The sequence below is a fragment of the Sinocyclocheilus grahami genome, unplaced genomic scaffold (genome assembly GCF_001515645.1).
Source record: "Sinocyclocheilus grahami isolate Dianchi unplaced genomic scaffold, SAMN03320097.WGS_v1.1 scaffold2007.1, whole genome shotgun sequence".
NCBI classification, from domain to species: Eukaryota; Metazoa; Chordata; class Actinopteri; order Cypriniformes; family Cyprinidae; genus Sinocyclocheilus; species Sinocyclocheilus grahami.
Window position 1 is genome coordinate 83226 of NW_015507186.1, and position 17202 is coordinate 100427.

The 17202-nt window shown below is 37.7% G+C and overlaps 1 protein-coding gene across 1 annotated transcript; it reads left to right on the forward strand.

Annotated features, from left to right (window-relative positions):
- Positions 1–2158: 2158 nt before the first annotated feature.
- Positions 2159–16868, forward strand: vstm2b (V-set and transmembrane domain containing 2B). Its single transcript, XM_016260136.1, has 5 exons — positions 2159–2780; positions 3167–3354; positions 4075–4104; positions 5436–5838; positions 15965–16868. The coding sequence occupies exons 1-5, from the start codon at positions 2708–2710 to the stop codon at positions 16051–16053; spliced, it is 783 nt and encodes a 260-aa protein (XP_016115622.1). The 5' UTR covers positions 2159–2707; the 3' UTR covers positions 16054–16868.
- The last annotated feature ends 334 nt before the right edge of the window (positions 16869–17202 follow it).

The following is a 17202-nucleotide window of genomic DNA, read 5'->3' on the forward strand; positions in this document are numbered from 1 at the left end:
TTAATAATACGGAAATGTTTCTTCAGCGCCCAATCAGCATATTAGAATGGTTTCTGAAGAATCATGTGACACTGAAGACTGGAGTAATGGCTGCTGAAAATTCAGCTTTGCCATCACAGGAATACATTACATTTTGGGCTATATTAAAATAGAAAACGTTTATTATTTATACCATATAGTTTATATTAATTATAATATTTCACAATATTACTGTACTGTACATATTTAATCAAACAAATGCAGCACTGGTAAGCATACAATAATTCTTTCAAATACAATACAAAAACAATGTGTGGTAAAAAGGCAAAGATTTGTAAGTTTATGACAGGGAAGAGTATCAGAGTAAAACTTCTGCACTTAAGTCTTCAAAGATGGAGCCGTAGGTGTTTCTCCATTACAAATGAAATTACATTTTGATCTATTAACATAAACCTTTTTATTGTGAGCAGATTTGTGAATAGGTCAATAAGGCTTTCAGAGTCTATTCTACATTTTCTGATTATAACAGTGAGGGCCAAGGACTGGATGTTCAGAAACCATCAGAGTTGAACACATTAAGTCAGTCTTTCTTATTTAAGTGTAGCGGCACATTTATCAAGGCACAAGTGTTGGAAGCAAGATTATAGTTTGCAGAATTAAATTAGATACAGAATGTACTGTAACTGTAGAAATGTGGTTTTCTTAAAGCGTCCATCTGCCATTGTATGTTACCAATGTAAATTTATGTTTAGTGTCATACAAACTATAACACAAAACTATTTGAACTTGGAACACCCTACCATTTCTGAACTAAGCTGTAGGTCACTCAAGGAAAGCAGACTGGGGAAAAGGAAAAACCTGAATATTATAGCCTTCAGTAGTGGAAAAGTAGCATGATGGAGAAAGTCTGAATGCCATCAGTTGTGTTGGTTTAAATTATATTGCAGGCTACATCTACCATGCCACATGCATTAATATTACATTGCTTGCTCATGAATTAGACAGAATTGCTGTCACCCTGGCATAACTAGCTTTCTTACTCTCGAGACTGGCCAGCAGCAGACACAGCCTCCCAGAGATCATAAATATCTCATTGTGCTTTCTGCTAAATTCTGTGCAACGGCACAAGAGAAGTGAGATTTTAGATGGCATCAGCCAGCTGACGAGGGAACCTGAGGAGACCTTTGTCCATGCACCATTAGAACGTCACGACTCTCCATGAATAAAAGACAAGAAAATAGGCTTCTGACTGATTGTGCTTTTCTGTTTCTCTTACTAAAGATGATACAGTTGTCCAACTCTGAATACCATCTCTCAGTCAAGTCAAGTTTACAGTACTTTCACACAACATCTCCGTGAAGTATTTTTTTCACAAATTCAAACCACAGGGCCATGGCTTATCTTTAACTGCTTTCTGAATGTGACAGTTTATCTTTGGGATTATGGAATTGCCTAGAAATTAATGCCTGCAGATAATGCATGCCATTATACAGTTCAGTCATTTACTTGTATTTTAATTTGACAGTGGTGTATAATGGTTATTATCTATTATTAAAGCAGGCATTAGATGTACCCTGCTGTCACACTATCAAGAAGGGCTTCTGTATGGTTTTAAGGAGTGATGGGTGCAGATGGTTCAGACCCAAAGGACCATAAAATGCACTCATTATTAGTGACAGACTCTGATGGGATTAATCTACGGTTAGTGCCAATTGTGGCATTTACTGAGTCATCATGATCTAGGTTATAATGAATGATCATGCCTCTCTGCATTATTCATGAACATTTTTTCACACTTACTTAACTTTATTTATTTACACCTATATAAAGTGTGTGTATGCTTGTGTTATTATATATATATATATATATATATATATATATATATATATATATATATATATATATATATATATTATATATAATATATACTTAAGCTGTTTTTAATAATAATAATAATATGTATTATTAAAAGGCTAAATAATAAGCTATTTTTATTAATACACTACATTGTACATTATATTACTTATATTAATTACTTAATATTAAGTATTTATATATTGTATGTAAATAGCTTAACTTATATGCAGTTATGCAATATCTATGAAATTTAAATATTGAAATTAATTTATTAATTAAACTTGTGAATATAAAATGTGTTTTTATTGAACGATCCACTGATGCCGCTTCTTCGTTCAGGTGCTTAACTGCTCCTTAAAAACGTCGAGGGAATCTCTTGTCCTCCGACGTTGTTTTTTTTTAGTTTTTGGGGTTTGCGGGTTTAGACACAGGATTGTTTTGTGATGGGTGGTGGAAGCGAATCGCGGATTTTTTCTCTTTTTATGGAGACCAAAGTGAGCAGATTTCCTACTGTTGAAAGCAAGTTTTATCTTGATAAGAAGCAAATTGAGGAACAGAGGATTCTTTAGGGGCACCGGATACTTTCTCAAGAGAATAACACTTTTCACACACAGTTTTCCTAACAGAAAGGGGGTTTTCTGGTCCGCAACATTGGATTTTACATTCTGTTTAACTGACGCAGCATCGTTTTGGAGTATCTTATTTGGAGATTCCAGTCATTTTATTCTACATTTCGGGGAATAAACTATATCTTAAAAAGAAGAAACCCGGACGAGACGAAGTTATGCAAATGCCAATGAAATAAACCCCGTTTCTCCAGGTCAAATGACCGCTTCCACTCGTTCTCCAATCTGACCACCTTATTTATGACATGGAAAAACGGGCACTCCACAGCGTCCTTTATTATTTCATTCTGAATGCGCCCCTGCTATTCTGTGTAAATGGTGAGTAAACTTGAACAGATTTTCGTCTCTCCCATGTTGCGCATTTACTCAGTACGAGCAGTCTGTTGCGATTCTGTTAGTTTTCCTCTTTTTTTACTGTGCGTCTTTTTTTATGTGAAATTACTGCATTGTTCTTGTTTAAGTTTCATTGTTTTGTTTTTCATGCCATATTGATGCATATTAAACCTCTTATTAAATACTCTGAATACTGAACATACTCCCATCTGAACCGTGATATTACAGGCTACTAAAGCCAAATGCAGTTCATGAGAAAGCTTTTAAAACACAAAATATAAATGTGTCATCTTGAATATATGCCTTAATGAATCTATTTGAAGGGTTTCTTTTAACCGCACTATCTGCTGTTGATGTGTTTTCTTCATAAGCCACATTTACTGAAGTGCCCAAAGATGTGAGTGTCGGTGAGGGCGAGGACATAGAGATGCCGTGCGCTTTTCGAGCTGTCGGAGTCTCGCCGTTCTCTCTGGAGATCCAGTGGTGGTACCTCAAGGAAGCGGCCCCTAAAGAGCTCGCACACGAACTGCAAATTAGCGCTCCGGCCAACAGAGCCAAGGTAAAGGGGCTTTCGTTGTTCTCAAAGCCGCTTGAACACATACTATTTCCGTTCAAGTTCTTATTGGAGTCGCACCAGGAGTGCTGTTTGTCGGCGCAGTGGGATGTGGCAGGCTTCACGTGTCCAGGTGCGTCCAGTTGGATCCCCTGTGATGAGCGATCTCAATTAAACGCACTGATCGAGGCGATTAATTATTAATTTATGTCGTTGAATCAAGTTGGGTTGTATGTCTGTGGGTGGGCATTCCGAAGCAGAATAGGAATGTCATGCTTAATTATACAAAATAAATAAATAATAAGTAAATAAATGCCACACGGTGTTTACCAAGGCCTGAGATGTTTCCTTATAGAGATAATATCATATCTGTCAATTTCTGACTGACAAACCAAACCAAAATTAACCAAAATCTGCCTTTGCATCTCAGCTTTTGTCAGTGGACCTGAAGGTCTCCTATATTGAAAGTGACATATAAAACACTAGATGTCTGTTGAACCAGTAATATGAATCCTGCCATAGCCATATGAAAGATACCGCAAAACAGCATCAGAGGGAACTGTCGCTGTCCATGGTGCTACTCCAAACGAAAGGCCCTCTCGTTTATTATTAATTGTAAGGTCTTTCAAGTGTCAATAAAAGTTGCACAGTGATATTGTGACACGAGTAGCCTAATTAAACTACTCATGCTGGCTACTCATGTTGTTTTGATGTGATCTTTTACAGGTTGCCCACCGGGACGCCACGAAAATAAGCGTGAGTGTCAATACGTATTACACTAACCGTATTTTTGATCATAACTTTTTGCAATGTTTAGTAGAATCAGAATCTGCTTGAAGAAAGAAACGAAACTATGAATGACTATAAATAATTAATTATTAATGATAAAACGCTATTGTGACATTTCTTCCCCTATACTGCTAATTGGGTGCACACAGATCTGTTGATATTTCAGCTGACATTTTTGTAAGAATTAATAATGATTGACGTCTTTCACTGGATTTGCTTTGGACACATGAGGAGGAAACGTGCTTTCGTTTTAATAAAGGTCAAATAAATAAATAAACAGATAGATAGATAGATAGATTTATATAAAAAAACTAAAACTATTTAATAAAAACAACTAGTTCTATAGGTAATTGGGACTCATTCTTGTGAAGTTGGATTCACTCAAATCTTACTGCGCACGATAGACTATTAGTCTGCGTGTGAGATGTGAATTAATTTTCTGTAATGAATAAAGTGATACATAATGACAGTCAGCTACATATGTTTCGCAAATGGAGCGTTTGAAACTGTTCCTAACGCAAAGTTCTAGAGCGTACTGTTGCTATGGTTACCTCCCCAGCGAACGCAAGTTCGAAAAGATCTATTTGGCTACAGATGAAAATATAGTACTAATTTGATTACTAAAAGTAGCAACTTACTTATTATAGGCTAATATCGGGAATGTACCCTGTAAATGTACTTTTGTAAGACTTCCCAACAATGTGAGCGCTAACCAGCCCCACCCCCCATAATTCGGACATGTTTTGTTTAATGAAACTAAAACTATTTAATAAAAACAACTAGTTCTATAGGTAATTGGGACTCATTCTTGTGAAGTTGGATTCACTCAAATCTTACTGCGCACGATAGACTATAGTCTGCGTGTGAGATGTGAATTAATTTTCTGTAATGAATAAAGTGATACATAATGACAGTCAGCTACATATGTTTCGCAAATGGAGCGTTTGAAACTGTTCCTAACGCAAAGTTCTAGAGCGTACTGTTGCTATGGTTACCTCCCCAGCGAACGCAAGTTCGAAAAGATCTATTTGGCTACAGATGAAAATATAGTACTAATTTGATTACTAAAAGTAGCAACTTACTTATTATAGGCTAATATCGGGAATGTACCCTGTAAATGTACTTTTGTAAGACTTCCCAACAATGTGAGCGCTAACCAGCCCCACCCCCCATAATTCGGACATGTTTTGTTTAATGGTAAATAATACGAAAAAAAATGGCCAATGAGACTGTGCTGCCAAAACTATGATGTCAACAAAACCTGTTGTGATGTGGTATTTATATCTCTTGGTGAACAGACGGTGAGGGTCCAGGGCAACGCTATTTCCCACAAGCTCAGCCTATCGGGTGTGCGGAAGGAGGACGAGGGAGTGTATGAGTGTCGGGTTTTGGACTTGTACTCTGATGAGACTCAGGAATACAAGGTGCAGGCCACTCTGCGCGTGACATCGCGCGAGGGAATGCTGGCCGAGGAGGCCGTATCTCACATCCAGAACCGATGGCCACTGAGGAACAGCAACACAGCGACGGGTGGACGGGCCACTTCTGAGCCGGGCCAGGGTAAGGGAAAACCCCGCATGCCTCCGCCGGTTGGAATAGGACCCGCTCCCCCTTCAACGACTACGACGGGCTCTGCAGACAAGGCGTCAGCTTCGCCTCGGCCGGGCAATTCATCTATCCTGAGACAACAGCACGGATCCGGTGAGTCACAGTGCAACAGCGACACCGAGCGGTCTAGAGAGGGGAAATAATCAGGCGTTCAATGTTTGATTGTGTGTGTGTGTGTGTGTGTGCGTGAGTGCGTGCGTGCGTGTGCGAGCGTGTGTGTGTGTGTGTGTGTGTGTGTGTGTGTTTTAATGGAATTAATGTTTCAAGCCAGGACCTAGCACTATAGAATGTGGTGTGCACTATAGAATGTAGCTCACAATGCAGAAAATGTATTAAATATGATGTATTTTTTAAATTACTGATATGTACAGTCTAGGCATTTAATTCTAATATTATCCCCATGATACAAGTGAATAGATTTTGCTTTTGACATACCGTCTGTGTTTCCAAATGTTATGAGTGTGTAATGGGAGTAGGCTATTCATTTTTGTTGCTCTGCCGCTAAACCTCACCCAAGTATAATTTCACGAATCCATTTACTGGTATGTTTATTAGGCTGTTTTTTGCATATGAACCATAGGCTGGCCTCCACAATGTAGGCAACATTTTTTTTTTTATATATATAGTGAGCTAATGATGTTTTAATTATTTATCCATAAGCCTAACCCTCCTGGAACACTGCATTTATAGATTTTCATTAAGACATTATTTAGTATGTTTATTAAGCTGTTTTCCTCATGGGGACAGTTGGCTGCACCCCTGCGGATTGGTGATTTCAGGTTTTGCTATCACAGTGAGGACATTTGGTCGCCACAATGAAGGCTGTTGTTGTGACCCATACACACTATCGGTGAAGCACATCTCAGAATAATCACATTTGCTGCAAGGTTTAATTTGTCGCCGTGCCATATCAAACCTCTGTCTGCTCAGTAGGCAGTTGAAAATTGTGTGTGTGTGTGTGTGTGTGTGTGTGTTTTATGTGTGTGATGCTTTATCTATCGTGTACTCTATTCTCTGTGAGTGAAAATGCAAGAGATAAAAGCTGCTGGCGACACCATGGCTGTCTTAAGCAGGAAGTGCCGTTGCGATCTGTCCAGCCTCAGCGCATCAGTCTCAACCCTTTTTTGTCTCTTTATGACCACGGTGCAGTGTGACAGAGAGGTTATCAAGATATCACCTTGTCTCTTTAACTCTTGCTTTGAGGTCAGGGCCTCTATTTATTGGGGGCTTCATTGGGGATTTAGAGGGTTGGGTGTGTTCTGACTCTCACTTCTGTCACCGCAGGAGTGATTCCTGCAGACAACGGAGGGCGATTACATGAAGTCTCTAGCTGAGCCAGAGGAGTTTGTTTGTGACAGGGATGCATTACCCTGCAGTGACTTCTAAACACTGTGGACTATAGACTGATACAGTGATGTTTACAGTTATGGTGGACTATAACTGCGCAGTAAAGTCTCATGAGAGACCCCTGTCAACAGTTGTCTTCTAGGACTTCAGTGGTGAGCAAGAAGAGATAGCATCCTGTTAATTCGGTTTTAGAACTGTAACAGTTCACTTTTCATGAGAATATTAAGTTAGATTTTCGATTCTCATTACAAAATATTTATGTTTGACAAGCCTGATCAGGAAAGTAATCCTATTATGTGTAACATTTATTTAAAAAATTTTTTTTAAGTTTCTAAAGCATTTGTAACAATAGTGCTGAATAGAACCCTTTTTTATAAGGTTCCATAAAGAACCATGTCTTGAAATTACTATACAGAATTTTTAATGGTGTTATAAGTACAATTTTTAACAATGGATTATTTTCATAATTAGTAGTGTATTTATATTATTAATGAAAGTATTATTAATATGATTTTATATCTTATTTATTAATATTGTTTTTGCATTCCTATATCTGCCTGGTCTTACAATATCTAAGCCTCTATTAGAGTTTAACAGAAAAAAACAACAACAGCATTTTATGTCAATTAGGTAATTTTTTGACATATGAAATTGTTGCAAAAATGACAGTGCTCTAACAACATTTATTATCTGAATATTTTAATAAATGACAATTGACAATGAACTAATGAATAAATACATTAAAAATTACAAAACAAAATGGAAGCAGAAAATAGAGAAAGTTCCACTGAAATATTTTCACAATCCTCTATGATGCCTTTAAAGTGATAGTTCACCCAAAAACAAAACAAAAAAATCTGTCATAATTTAATCACATTTGAATTGTTACAAACCCACATAAGTTTTCTTTTTCTGTTGAGCACAAAATAAGATATTTTGAAGAATGTGGGTAACTAAACAGTTGACGGTAGCCATTGACTTCCATAGTACGGAAGAAAATGTTATGGAAATCAATGGCTAGCATCAACATTTAACTTTTACTGGCCCCAAACTTGTAGCATATATATTTGATGATATTTGTTTGATACAAATAAAAATAATTCATGCTTTTAAACAGGCTACAACAAATTCCATGTGCAAACAGCATAAAAAATGTCAAATGTTTATTTTATTAAGTAAATGTAGCTTTTTTAATGCAACATTTCTTGATAAAGAATCTTAAGCAGCAGGATGCATTTGATCCTATATGAAACTGCGGCACAAGCTGTTTTTGGACCATGACATCCGTGTATATATATACACCCATGTTTGTGTGTGCATGTGGGAGTGACTGTATGTGTGCCAACATGCTCAGCCAGCCATATCTTTAGTGCAGCCAGACATGGAGGCAGCCATTTGGCGAGCATGTCGGACATTAAGAGGGCCAGTGCTCTGATCAGCCACGGTATTGCATTCCAGGCTTTATTTCTCTTTCTATGGTTATTCTGCCGCCCCATTCTTTATTGTCCTCTCTTTAGAATAGATTAACTTTTGGCTTGTCATACTTAATCATTAATAAAGCATATTTATTAAAAAAAGAGGAGAATGTTGTATAATTTGGTCATTTGCCTTTGTTAGGAAATACAAGTCATGGTTTAAAATCGTCAGTGCTAGTTTCTCCCTTATTTGATATTAATTGCTAAATATGTGTAAGATTTTAGATTATACATATTACTCTTCTGAATGCGAGGGATTTTTACAGGGTCAGGCAGATTGATTCAAATGAACCAGCAAACCAATGCTAGTCACTCTGTCATGTGTCAGTAAATGCTTGAGCACATTTAACATTGACAGAAAGATCTCAAATTTGTCTTTTTCCTCTTTTAGGAGCTCTGCTTTTGTCATTGACGTGAGAAGGTTAAAGAGTCATCTGCCACATTTGAAGGATTGCACCTTTCAGTTCTGACCACACTATTAGCTTTTGAGGAGAGAAAGAAAATTCACCCCTCGCTGCTCACGCTCACTCTCTTTCTCTGTCATACACGCATACCTCCTCTTTTGGAAACATGCATCTGTCACTTTTCCACAATGTCATCTCATTGAGTGGCAGAAACAATTAATATTAAAGGAATGCCACGGGCGGGAGCTGATAAGCTTGGTCTTCTACATGCTGTCAGGTGCATCGAATTGCCTCTTGCTGCTTTCACTTCTTTTATTTGTTATTTTTCCCAGCAGGGCTGGGTGGCATATCTGTCCATACTGGAAAGAGCAGATTAAATCATTGCACTGTTGAAAATGGCCCACCAAATGCCCACCAAGCCCAAGAATAAAAAATGCAGGTCTCTGAGGAACAGCTCATGTCTGATTGCCTTCTCATGAGTGCGTCAAGCATTAAAATGTGTGTTTTGCAGACGTGCTCTATAATTAAATGTGATTTGTGGTAATGCTTACTGGAATAAGACATTGTCTCAGCGTGCTGTTTGTTTAATTAATTCAGAAACTCATTTCTTATTAATACCACTGCTTCCTGATTGTATAATTAAGCTTTGTCGTTGCCCTTAGGTTAAATTGACGTTAAAATACTTTTCACAAAGATTCAGGTTAGAATAATCTAATTACACAACTTAATTTTACCCTTACATATTCCTCTTTGCGTCAGAAAGGGGGGCAGGAGAGGGATGACTTACTTTTCTTCTGTGAAAAAACAAACAAACAAAAGTTTTCTTATTTTACTTTTTTTATTTTTTTTGGAGCAAGACTAATTAGTTTGAAAAAGAGGGAAAGAAATACAATGAGAATAGAAGCACAAACTGGCTTATGCAATCTCTACCCACAATGCATCATGCCACCTCTGGTGTACTGACGTCCTTGATAATTTTATATCACTCCAGCCGCACAGCTGTTTTAATCTAGTCTTGTTTGTGCGTCCGTGTGTTTTCTCAGAACTCAGCATTCCCTCTTCATCTCAATCTGGTTATTTTGCGTGCACTATAATTATACAGAACACACGTGTGACATTCCTGGTTCAGTTTTACTAACCTTTCAAGCACAATTTTGCCTCCCACACATTTTGCAAACTTAAAACACCCGTTATCAAATTGCGTTCCCCCTTGAGAGCGAACACAGGGGGTTGTGGTGGTGGGCTGATTGCGTGCTTGAAGGGAGAAGCCTAGTGTTTAGTGCTGCTGGACAGCTTTCACACTTAACCGATGAGCCTCATCCAGCTGCAGACCCCCTGCCACAGACATCTTTTAACTGGATGTGTTTGTGCATTGTCACTGTGTGGGAAGCACTTCAGCACTCTTAGGCGAGTGCTAATTGTTTCATCTCTGTTTGTGTCATGTTGGGACACTGTGCTTAGTTGTGTACCTGCTGACTCCTCTAGGGAAATCAAGGGGAACATTGTCTCAAACTAGCTTTTGTTTGGCTACATGACTCACTCAGACAGACAAACAGACAGACACACAGACACAGAGAGAGAGAGAGAGAGAGAGAGAAAGATGAAGGTAAGCCTGAACATAAAGCATTAGAGCATGAATAATAGATATGTGATAGCTGGCTAAAATTGGTGTAGAAATAAGTTTAAAAATGGGAGGTGACAGAATAAATGGACAATCCAGAGAAAAATAAGACAGCTTCATGACTCATTGTCAGCTATTTCAGTCAAAGCAGTGTGTCCACCATTTGAACTTAAACTTGATAGAGACACAGTTTGTTCATTTATTCATTTAATTTACATTAAGGACGTCAAATTAAGGGAACAATTAACACCCAAAATGGCAGTATTTCAAATATAGTAGCCAACCTTGTTGGCAAAGAGTGTTTTCACTAACTCTGCCTATAATAACAGCATGTTACTTCTGTTTACAGGTGTATTGAGAGTGTATTTGCACATAGAGTAAACAAGATGCTATTTGCTGCAGTATCTACCACTATTTAATACTGTAAGCATCTTACCTTGTTTTACTCTTACACCATGCACTAACCAGGTGTAACGTGACTAGATTTCAATGGAAGCAATTTGGGTAACACTTTATTTTAAGGTGTCCTTGTAACACGTTACATGTACTTACTATTATAATAGCAATCAATTATGCATAATTACATGCAAGTAACCCTAACCCAAACCCTAATCCTAACCCTAACTATTTAGTAAGTACATGTAGTTAATTAATATTACTCATTACTTAAATGTATAATTACACTGTAACAAGGACAACTTAAAATAAAGTGTAACCACAATTTGTTATTGCTGGTTGTGCCTTCTTTCAGGCCCGGTTTCCACCTAGTACTAAGATTTGTTTTAGATGAGCCAAACACAAGTGATCAGCCAAGATGCATTACTGTTTCCATCTGGTCTCCTATGACTCAGTTTGGATTTCATTGAGACACTCCCCTCTTATTCCATCACACTCTATATTGCTTTCATGGGAGCGTTGAGTGCGGCAAATAGTATTGAATGAACAAACCCATGTTACATGACTTGTTTTGGCTCACTTGTTTTGGTTGGCTTTGTCACAAAACGTCCCAGAACACTCGTGTGTTAAGCTGCGGTGAAACTAATGAAATTACATGGCAAAAAAGGTCCACTGTCTGTTGCCAATAGTGTAGCGATCTGTAAAGCTCAGCTCACACAGAAGTAATTTTCAAACCAAGCTGTTTTCTGATTTAACTTGTTGCATAATTTGCATAGTGAAATATTTTGCTCTCACACAAAATTTGTAATTGTGTGGATTCCTATTGAATGACTGGATTTTGGCCACACACACACACAAAAAAAAATTGCAGTACAGCAGTAAATGTGACTGCATTTTTAGACAATAAGCTGTGCTTCACTATGATCTGGGACGCATCAGGATGGATGAGCATTTCCACTACAAATGCAATGTGGTCACATGCATTTTTACTACCTCCATATGTGTTTTCAATGATCTGATTAAAAAAGCATTTTAGACCCCATTTCCAACCTCTATTTTAGTGCTTACCACTTGTTATCATATCATGGAAAATGCTGGAGCTACGTCACATAAATAAAAACCAAGAAACTGTCTGAAAATTTGCTTTTCATTTTAAAAACAAAATCTCTGTTTAAAGTGCATACCTTTTCTTGTTTGTTGCCTTTTCATACTGTATCTGGTTAAATGTAAATAATTTAAATAGCTGCTGCCAAAACATAAATCACATGGTGTAACATTTAAGCAAAAACATATTGTTTGGATGTCTTTTCATAAACGTGAAATGGCAAAAACGGGTTAATTATCAGTATGTATACTGAGCGTGTTGGCTTAGTGTGATCAATAATCCCTCTTTTTCAGTCATTCAGGCTTAAATCTTCTTGTTTGCTGAAGCTCTGCTCTTGTCTGGTGGGAATGAGTGTCACCCTTTCGTTTAAGCTATCTTTTTTATATTTATAGGCTTACTGTATGTGAAGATATCATAATTGCACTGCCAGTTTGATATTATAACTCATTATAAGTCCATCAGCATCTTAAGCTCTTGAAACGAAAAATCATTTGCAGGTGTCATTGATTTACTATATCAGCCTCTGCATTCACAGGCATGCTGGGGCAGCCAAACGTATGGCTGTAGCTTATAAAGCACGGTTTCGACAAGAAAGAGTGTGCTGCTGAAACTCTTATTATCCCTCAGAGGGAGAGGAACACAGCCTCAGCTCAACAAATATGATCACACAGTAACCCTCTAATCCTTCATCTTTAGAGTCCATTGCATCTGATCTCCCAGTGGGCCCTCAAGGGCCATTATAGCTCCGCGTAAGAACACCTGCTGAGATCAGAAGGGAGTGAAAACAATTGATAAAAGCAAAAAGTAACATGTGACTTATTTTCAAAAATTCCGTAATGCAGCAAGAACACTGTAGTTATAATACTGATATCATTACCAATATAAAATTATTCAGAAGTGGGCTGCACATGGATCAGGACAGTTTCCCGTCATTAAGATAATCATGTACCCTGCATTGCATCAGGAGAAGCTAATGGAGAATGTCAGGTCATTTGTGCTTGGCCCGACGTCTGGACGCAAGTGAATATCTCTGTGAGCCAATAGATTTAAGAACAGGGCCAGTTAAGAAAATTCTGCTTCTTACAGTGACTAGTCCACATGAAAATGCAATCTCAAGGTTGTGGCAAGACCTGAGGCAGGATGCTTCATGTAGCATATAGTTAAAAGAGTGAGAAAATGGGCAATGGGAACAAATGACCCAGAAACGAATGTTAGAGACTAAATATTCTGCATGCAGTCAGTCTACTGAGGATGTGCCTAAATTTGCATATATTACTTAAATATCTTTAAAATTCAATTAAGCAGAACTAAATAATTCAGATAACTTGCCCTTATTGGACCAGCATGGATTATTAAACAAACAACCTGGGTTTTTTGCGGGGATACGATTTACCTTCGCCATTATAATATGTCCTTCCACACGCTGTATGAGAACCATAATCCCTGAAAGGTTATAAAATGTTCTTAAAAGTGGCACTGATCCTGATCACTGGGGTGTGTTCATTAAATATGTTATTAAGCGAACAGACGGATTAACGTCCTTTTCTAGAGGGTTAAATGAGGAAGAGGAGGCGATTACTGATGGCATGTGAGTAATGAGCTGGACACAGAAGCCCTCTGCGTCGATGTTGACTGTAATTATTTCCACAGCAGTCAGGGTCATGACTTTGCCATTTTAGCTGATTTGCACGTCTGTTCGTGTATTCACTTATCCTTGTTTAGTCTAATCTCGTGTGTATCTAGCATGTCCCTTGGTAAGAGATTTTCTTTCCGTGTGTAGTGACATTTTGAAGGACGATTTATGGAAGATCCTATGGTTTCATGCCCACAATAACTTCAGTTTTTAACTCTTGCCCTACCATAGATGTCATTTATTACAAAAAGCTTCTCCGCCATTAACAAGTTATTATTCAAGCAATGCATGTTTTCACGGTTAGATCTGTGTAAAATAGGAGTGGACAGAAGTTGTTTACACTCAAGTAAGCTAACATGATATGACTGCGTAAGGTCTGGAGATGTTGATGGTAGTGATGGGAGAAACTAAGCTTTTCTAAACGTTGAATCAACTGAACGAATTGCTTTGCAAAATGATTCACTGTTTTGAAGTGCTCAAAGCATCACACTGGTGAAGTCTGCTGGACAGAACGGTGTAAATGCAACAAAAACCCAAAAATCTGTAATGCCATTAAATACGAAGTATTTGGCTTGTTTTGTTTTATGGAGATCTTGGTTAATCAGGCCAATTAGAGACTAATAAGTGCAACTCTGCCTTTTTGTTATACATCTGACAGAAAAAAAAATGTATAAAATAGATCCAAGATTCTTATAGTAGGTTCAACAAAACCGTTAAATTTCTAAATGTTTTCAAACGGTTACAATGTAACAAAGCATTGTCTACTGAAATAATGTGACATTTGCAGTTTGATACATGCTCCAAGTCACTGGCTCTAAACGAATTTAAAGGTTTTGAAGCTTCACAAAGCAGTGTTTCAAAAGTGCCCATCACCAGCTGATGGACATGGACTCATGATTTGATAATTGTTCCGATAATTGTTTTCAAAATTCACTTATTTTTTATGAAAATTATGGCTCTGTTCTTTCTTTTGATATATTCACTGGTTTCATATTCATACAATTAAATATTCTGGAGGTCATGAAATATTTGTGAATGAAAATGCTGGAAACTTAAAAATAACATTCTGGCGGGAAAAGAGCTAAAGCTATGTCCCAGTGATTCAGATAGCAATACTAAAAGAATAAAGAGAAGAAGATGAATGTTTCTTTATGTCAAATCAAGAGTAAGCCCTGCTGTAATGTTTGACTTTACAGAAAGAGCATGAAATTGAACCACACCGTTTTCCGACCGCCCTACACCAACTCAACCAACCATCCATCCTCTTCCCTCTGCAATAATGATGAAAGAAGAGAGGAAGCAAAATAAATGTGGCTTCTTAAGACATGTGGACACGCTCCAGGAGCCTACTGTAAGACATGCTCCTAAGGGCTGGTGTTATGTCGTGCTAGCTAGCTGTTCCTGTCACGAGGCGACCTGGCACGCCATGCTAATCTGCTCGGGGATGAAGGGAGAGTAAGAGTAAAGGAGCGCTGTGAGAAATGGCCATGGGAAAATCAGAACTGCAGAAAACAGACGGCCGTTTCACACTCTAAAAGTCAGCGGCGCTGCAGCCCCGTTAAGCAATGAATCATTACCAGTGCGTTTATGTCTTGCGTACATGTCTATATTGGAGGGATGTGTGATCTAAATGTATCCTTCTGGCATTTTCTTGTGTTTGTTGTGGGTTTGTGTAAGTGCGTTCTTGACACAATCTGTTTCTATTTTCTGCTGTGCTGCTGTTGGCTAGCACTCAAAAGGCCCGTGGGCTGCTGTTTTGCTGTCAGTCACAGAGAGGAAATGTCATGTAGTTTCCACACGAGGACATTTAGCTTACATTGTAGCCCCTATAGGGCTCTTCTCTGCATGTGTTCCATTTTTTTTCAACATCTCCAGCAGCAGCAGCTGACTGTGTTTTGCTTTTGTAAAGTGAGATTGTTAACTTCGATGGAGGAATGAGGTGATAAGAGCAAAATTGCTGAGCAGTCGTTATGAAAGAGCCATTTGAAGGGCTTTAATAATGTGAAATATGGCCCACATGCTGAATCAAATTTGGATGCAATAAATGTCCTCAGACTAAAAGCAATGAAAATGCTCTGTTTTTCAAATGAATGCTAATGTTCTTCGTAAATGAATGTTTGAAGAAAAAAAAAACTGATGATATTTGTTTTATTTTAGCGTGCACTGTGATCTAACAAGCATTTCTGTCTCTCTCTCTCTCTCTCTCTCTCTCTCTCTCTCTCTCTCTGACATTTGCAGGTTCCGGAACCATGGCAATCACTGAGCCACTCCTTTACATCACTCTGCTGATCTTGCATAAGCTCCTGCCCTTCCTGTTTGCCTACTAAGAGACCACAGCCAAACAACTCGCAATGATTTCACTTTATGTACCAAACGAACAAAGGGGAAATATAAATATATATAAATATACCTACCATTATGGCACATCACAGTGAGGGATGGGATTTGACTTTGAAGAAAATAAAAATATCAGAATAATAAAGAGAAGGCCATTTTGTTTTCTGGGGCTTGTGTAGAAGATCTGTCCAGATTTGGATGTAAAATGGATTCTATAAGAAGCATGATGAAAAAAAATAAATAAATAAAAAGGAGTCTATGTGAATTAGAGCTTCACAACTGTGTCATACACACAACTGACATCCAGAAATGCTGAATTCAGTTTCCAAATACTAGTGTTTGCCTTGCTAAATGCATGGCTCTCTTAATTTATTATTATTGTTTATTATTTTTATTTTTATTATTATTTCTGTTCTGTTTTTTGTTTTGTTTTTTTATTTTAGCATTGTTCTTATTGGAGTACCTGATACTGAATCATAAACAACTTGGTCTTTTGAGATTACTTTGTTGTTTTTTTGTTTGTTTGTTTGTTTGTTTTGCTTTTTAATCAATTAATCAACCTTTTTTTGCATGAGCTGTACAGCTGTCTCATTTTTCATTTCATTAATGTGAAAGAAGGCACTCTCTCATGTCAGTTCTTTCTACAAGACTGTGTGTAATACTGTGCATTCAGTTCCCTCACATCTGATTCTGAGTTCTCAAGCATTTTGTCTCATAATGTATAAAAATGCAACCTTATATATTTTGATCAAATAAGGCACATGTTACCATAGTTGTTGTTAGTCACCCCTAATAATGTTTATTTTTATTAATGGTGGTCAAGATAAGACATTCATTTATAAAATTTAAAAAGAAAAAAAAAGACATTGGTATGTTGCCAACACAGTTGAAATAAAAGTTGTTTCTTTTAAAAACAAAAAACTAGTTCTTTAGGTTTTTACATCTCAAAGGCACTTTTTTTTTATTCAAGTGCACTAACACCAGGCAGCTGCATGACGGCAGTGTCTCGGCTAAACACTCCAGCGTCCCACGGGTGTCATGAGCTGTAATGTATTCTTCACAATAGGATAGGCCCAATTCCAGCTGAAAAACACATTACTCTCGCTAGCATCTCCAACTGAGCACAGCTGGCATACAAC

Coding starts and splice junctions, on each gene's coding strand:
- vstm2b (XM_016260136.1), top strand. CDS start 2,708: ATGGAAAAACGGGCACTCCACAGCGTCCTTTATTATTTCATTCTGAAT. Junction 3,355..4,074: donor CTCCGGCCAACAGAGCCAAG/GTAAAGGGGCTT, acceptor GATCTTTTACAG/GTTGCCCACCGGGACGCCAC. Junction 4,105..5,435: donor GGGACGCCACGAAAATAAGC/GTGAGTGTCAAT, acceptor CTTGGTGAACAG/ACGGTGAGGGTCCAGGGCAA.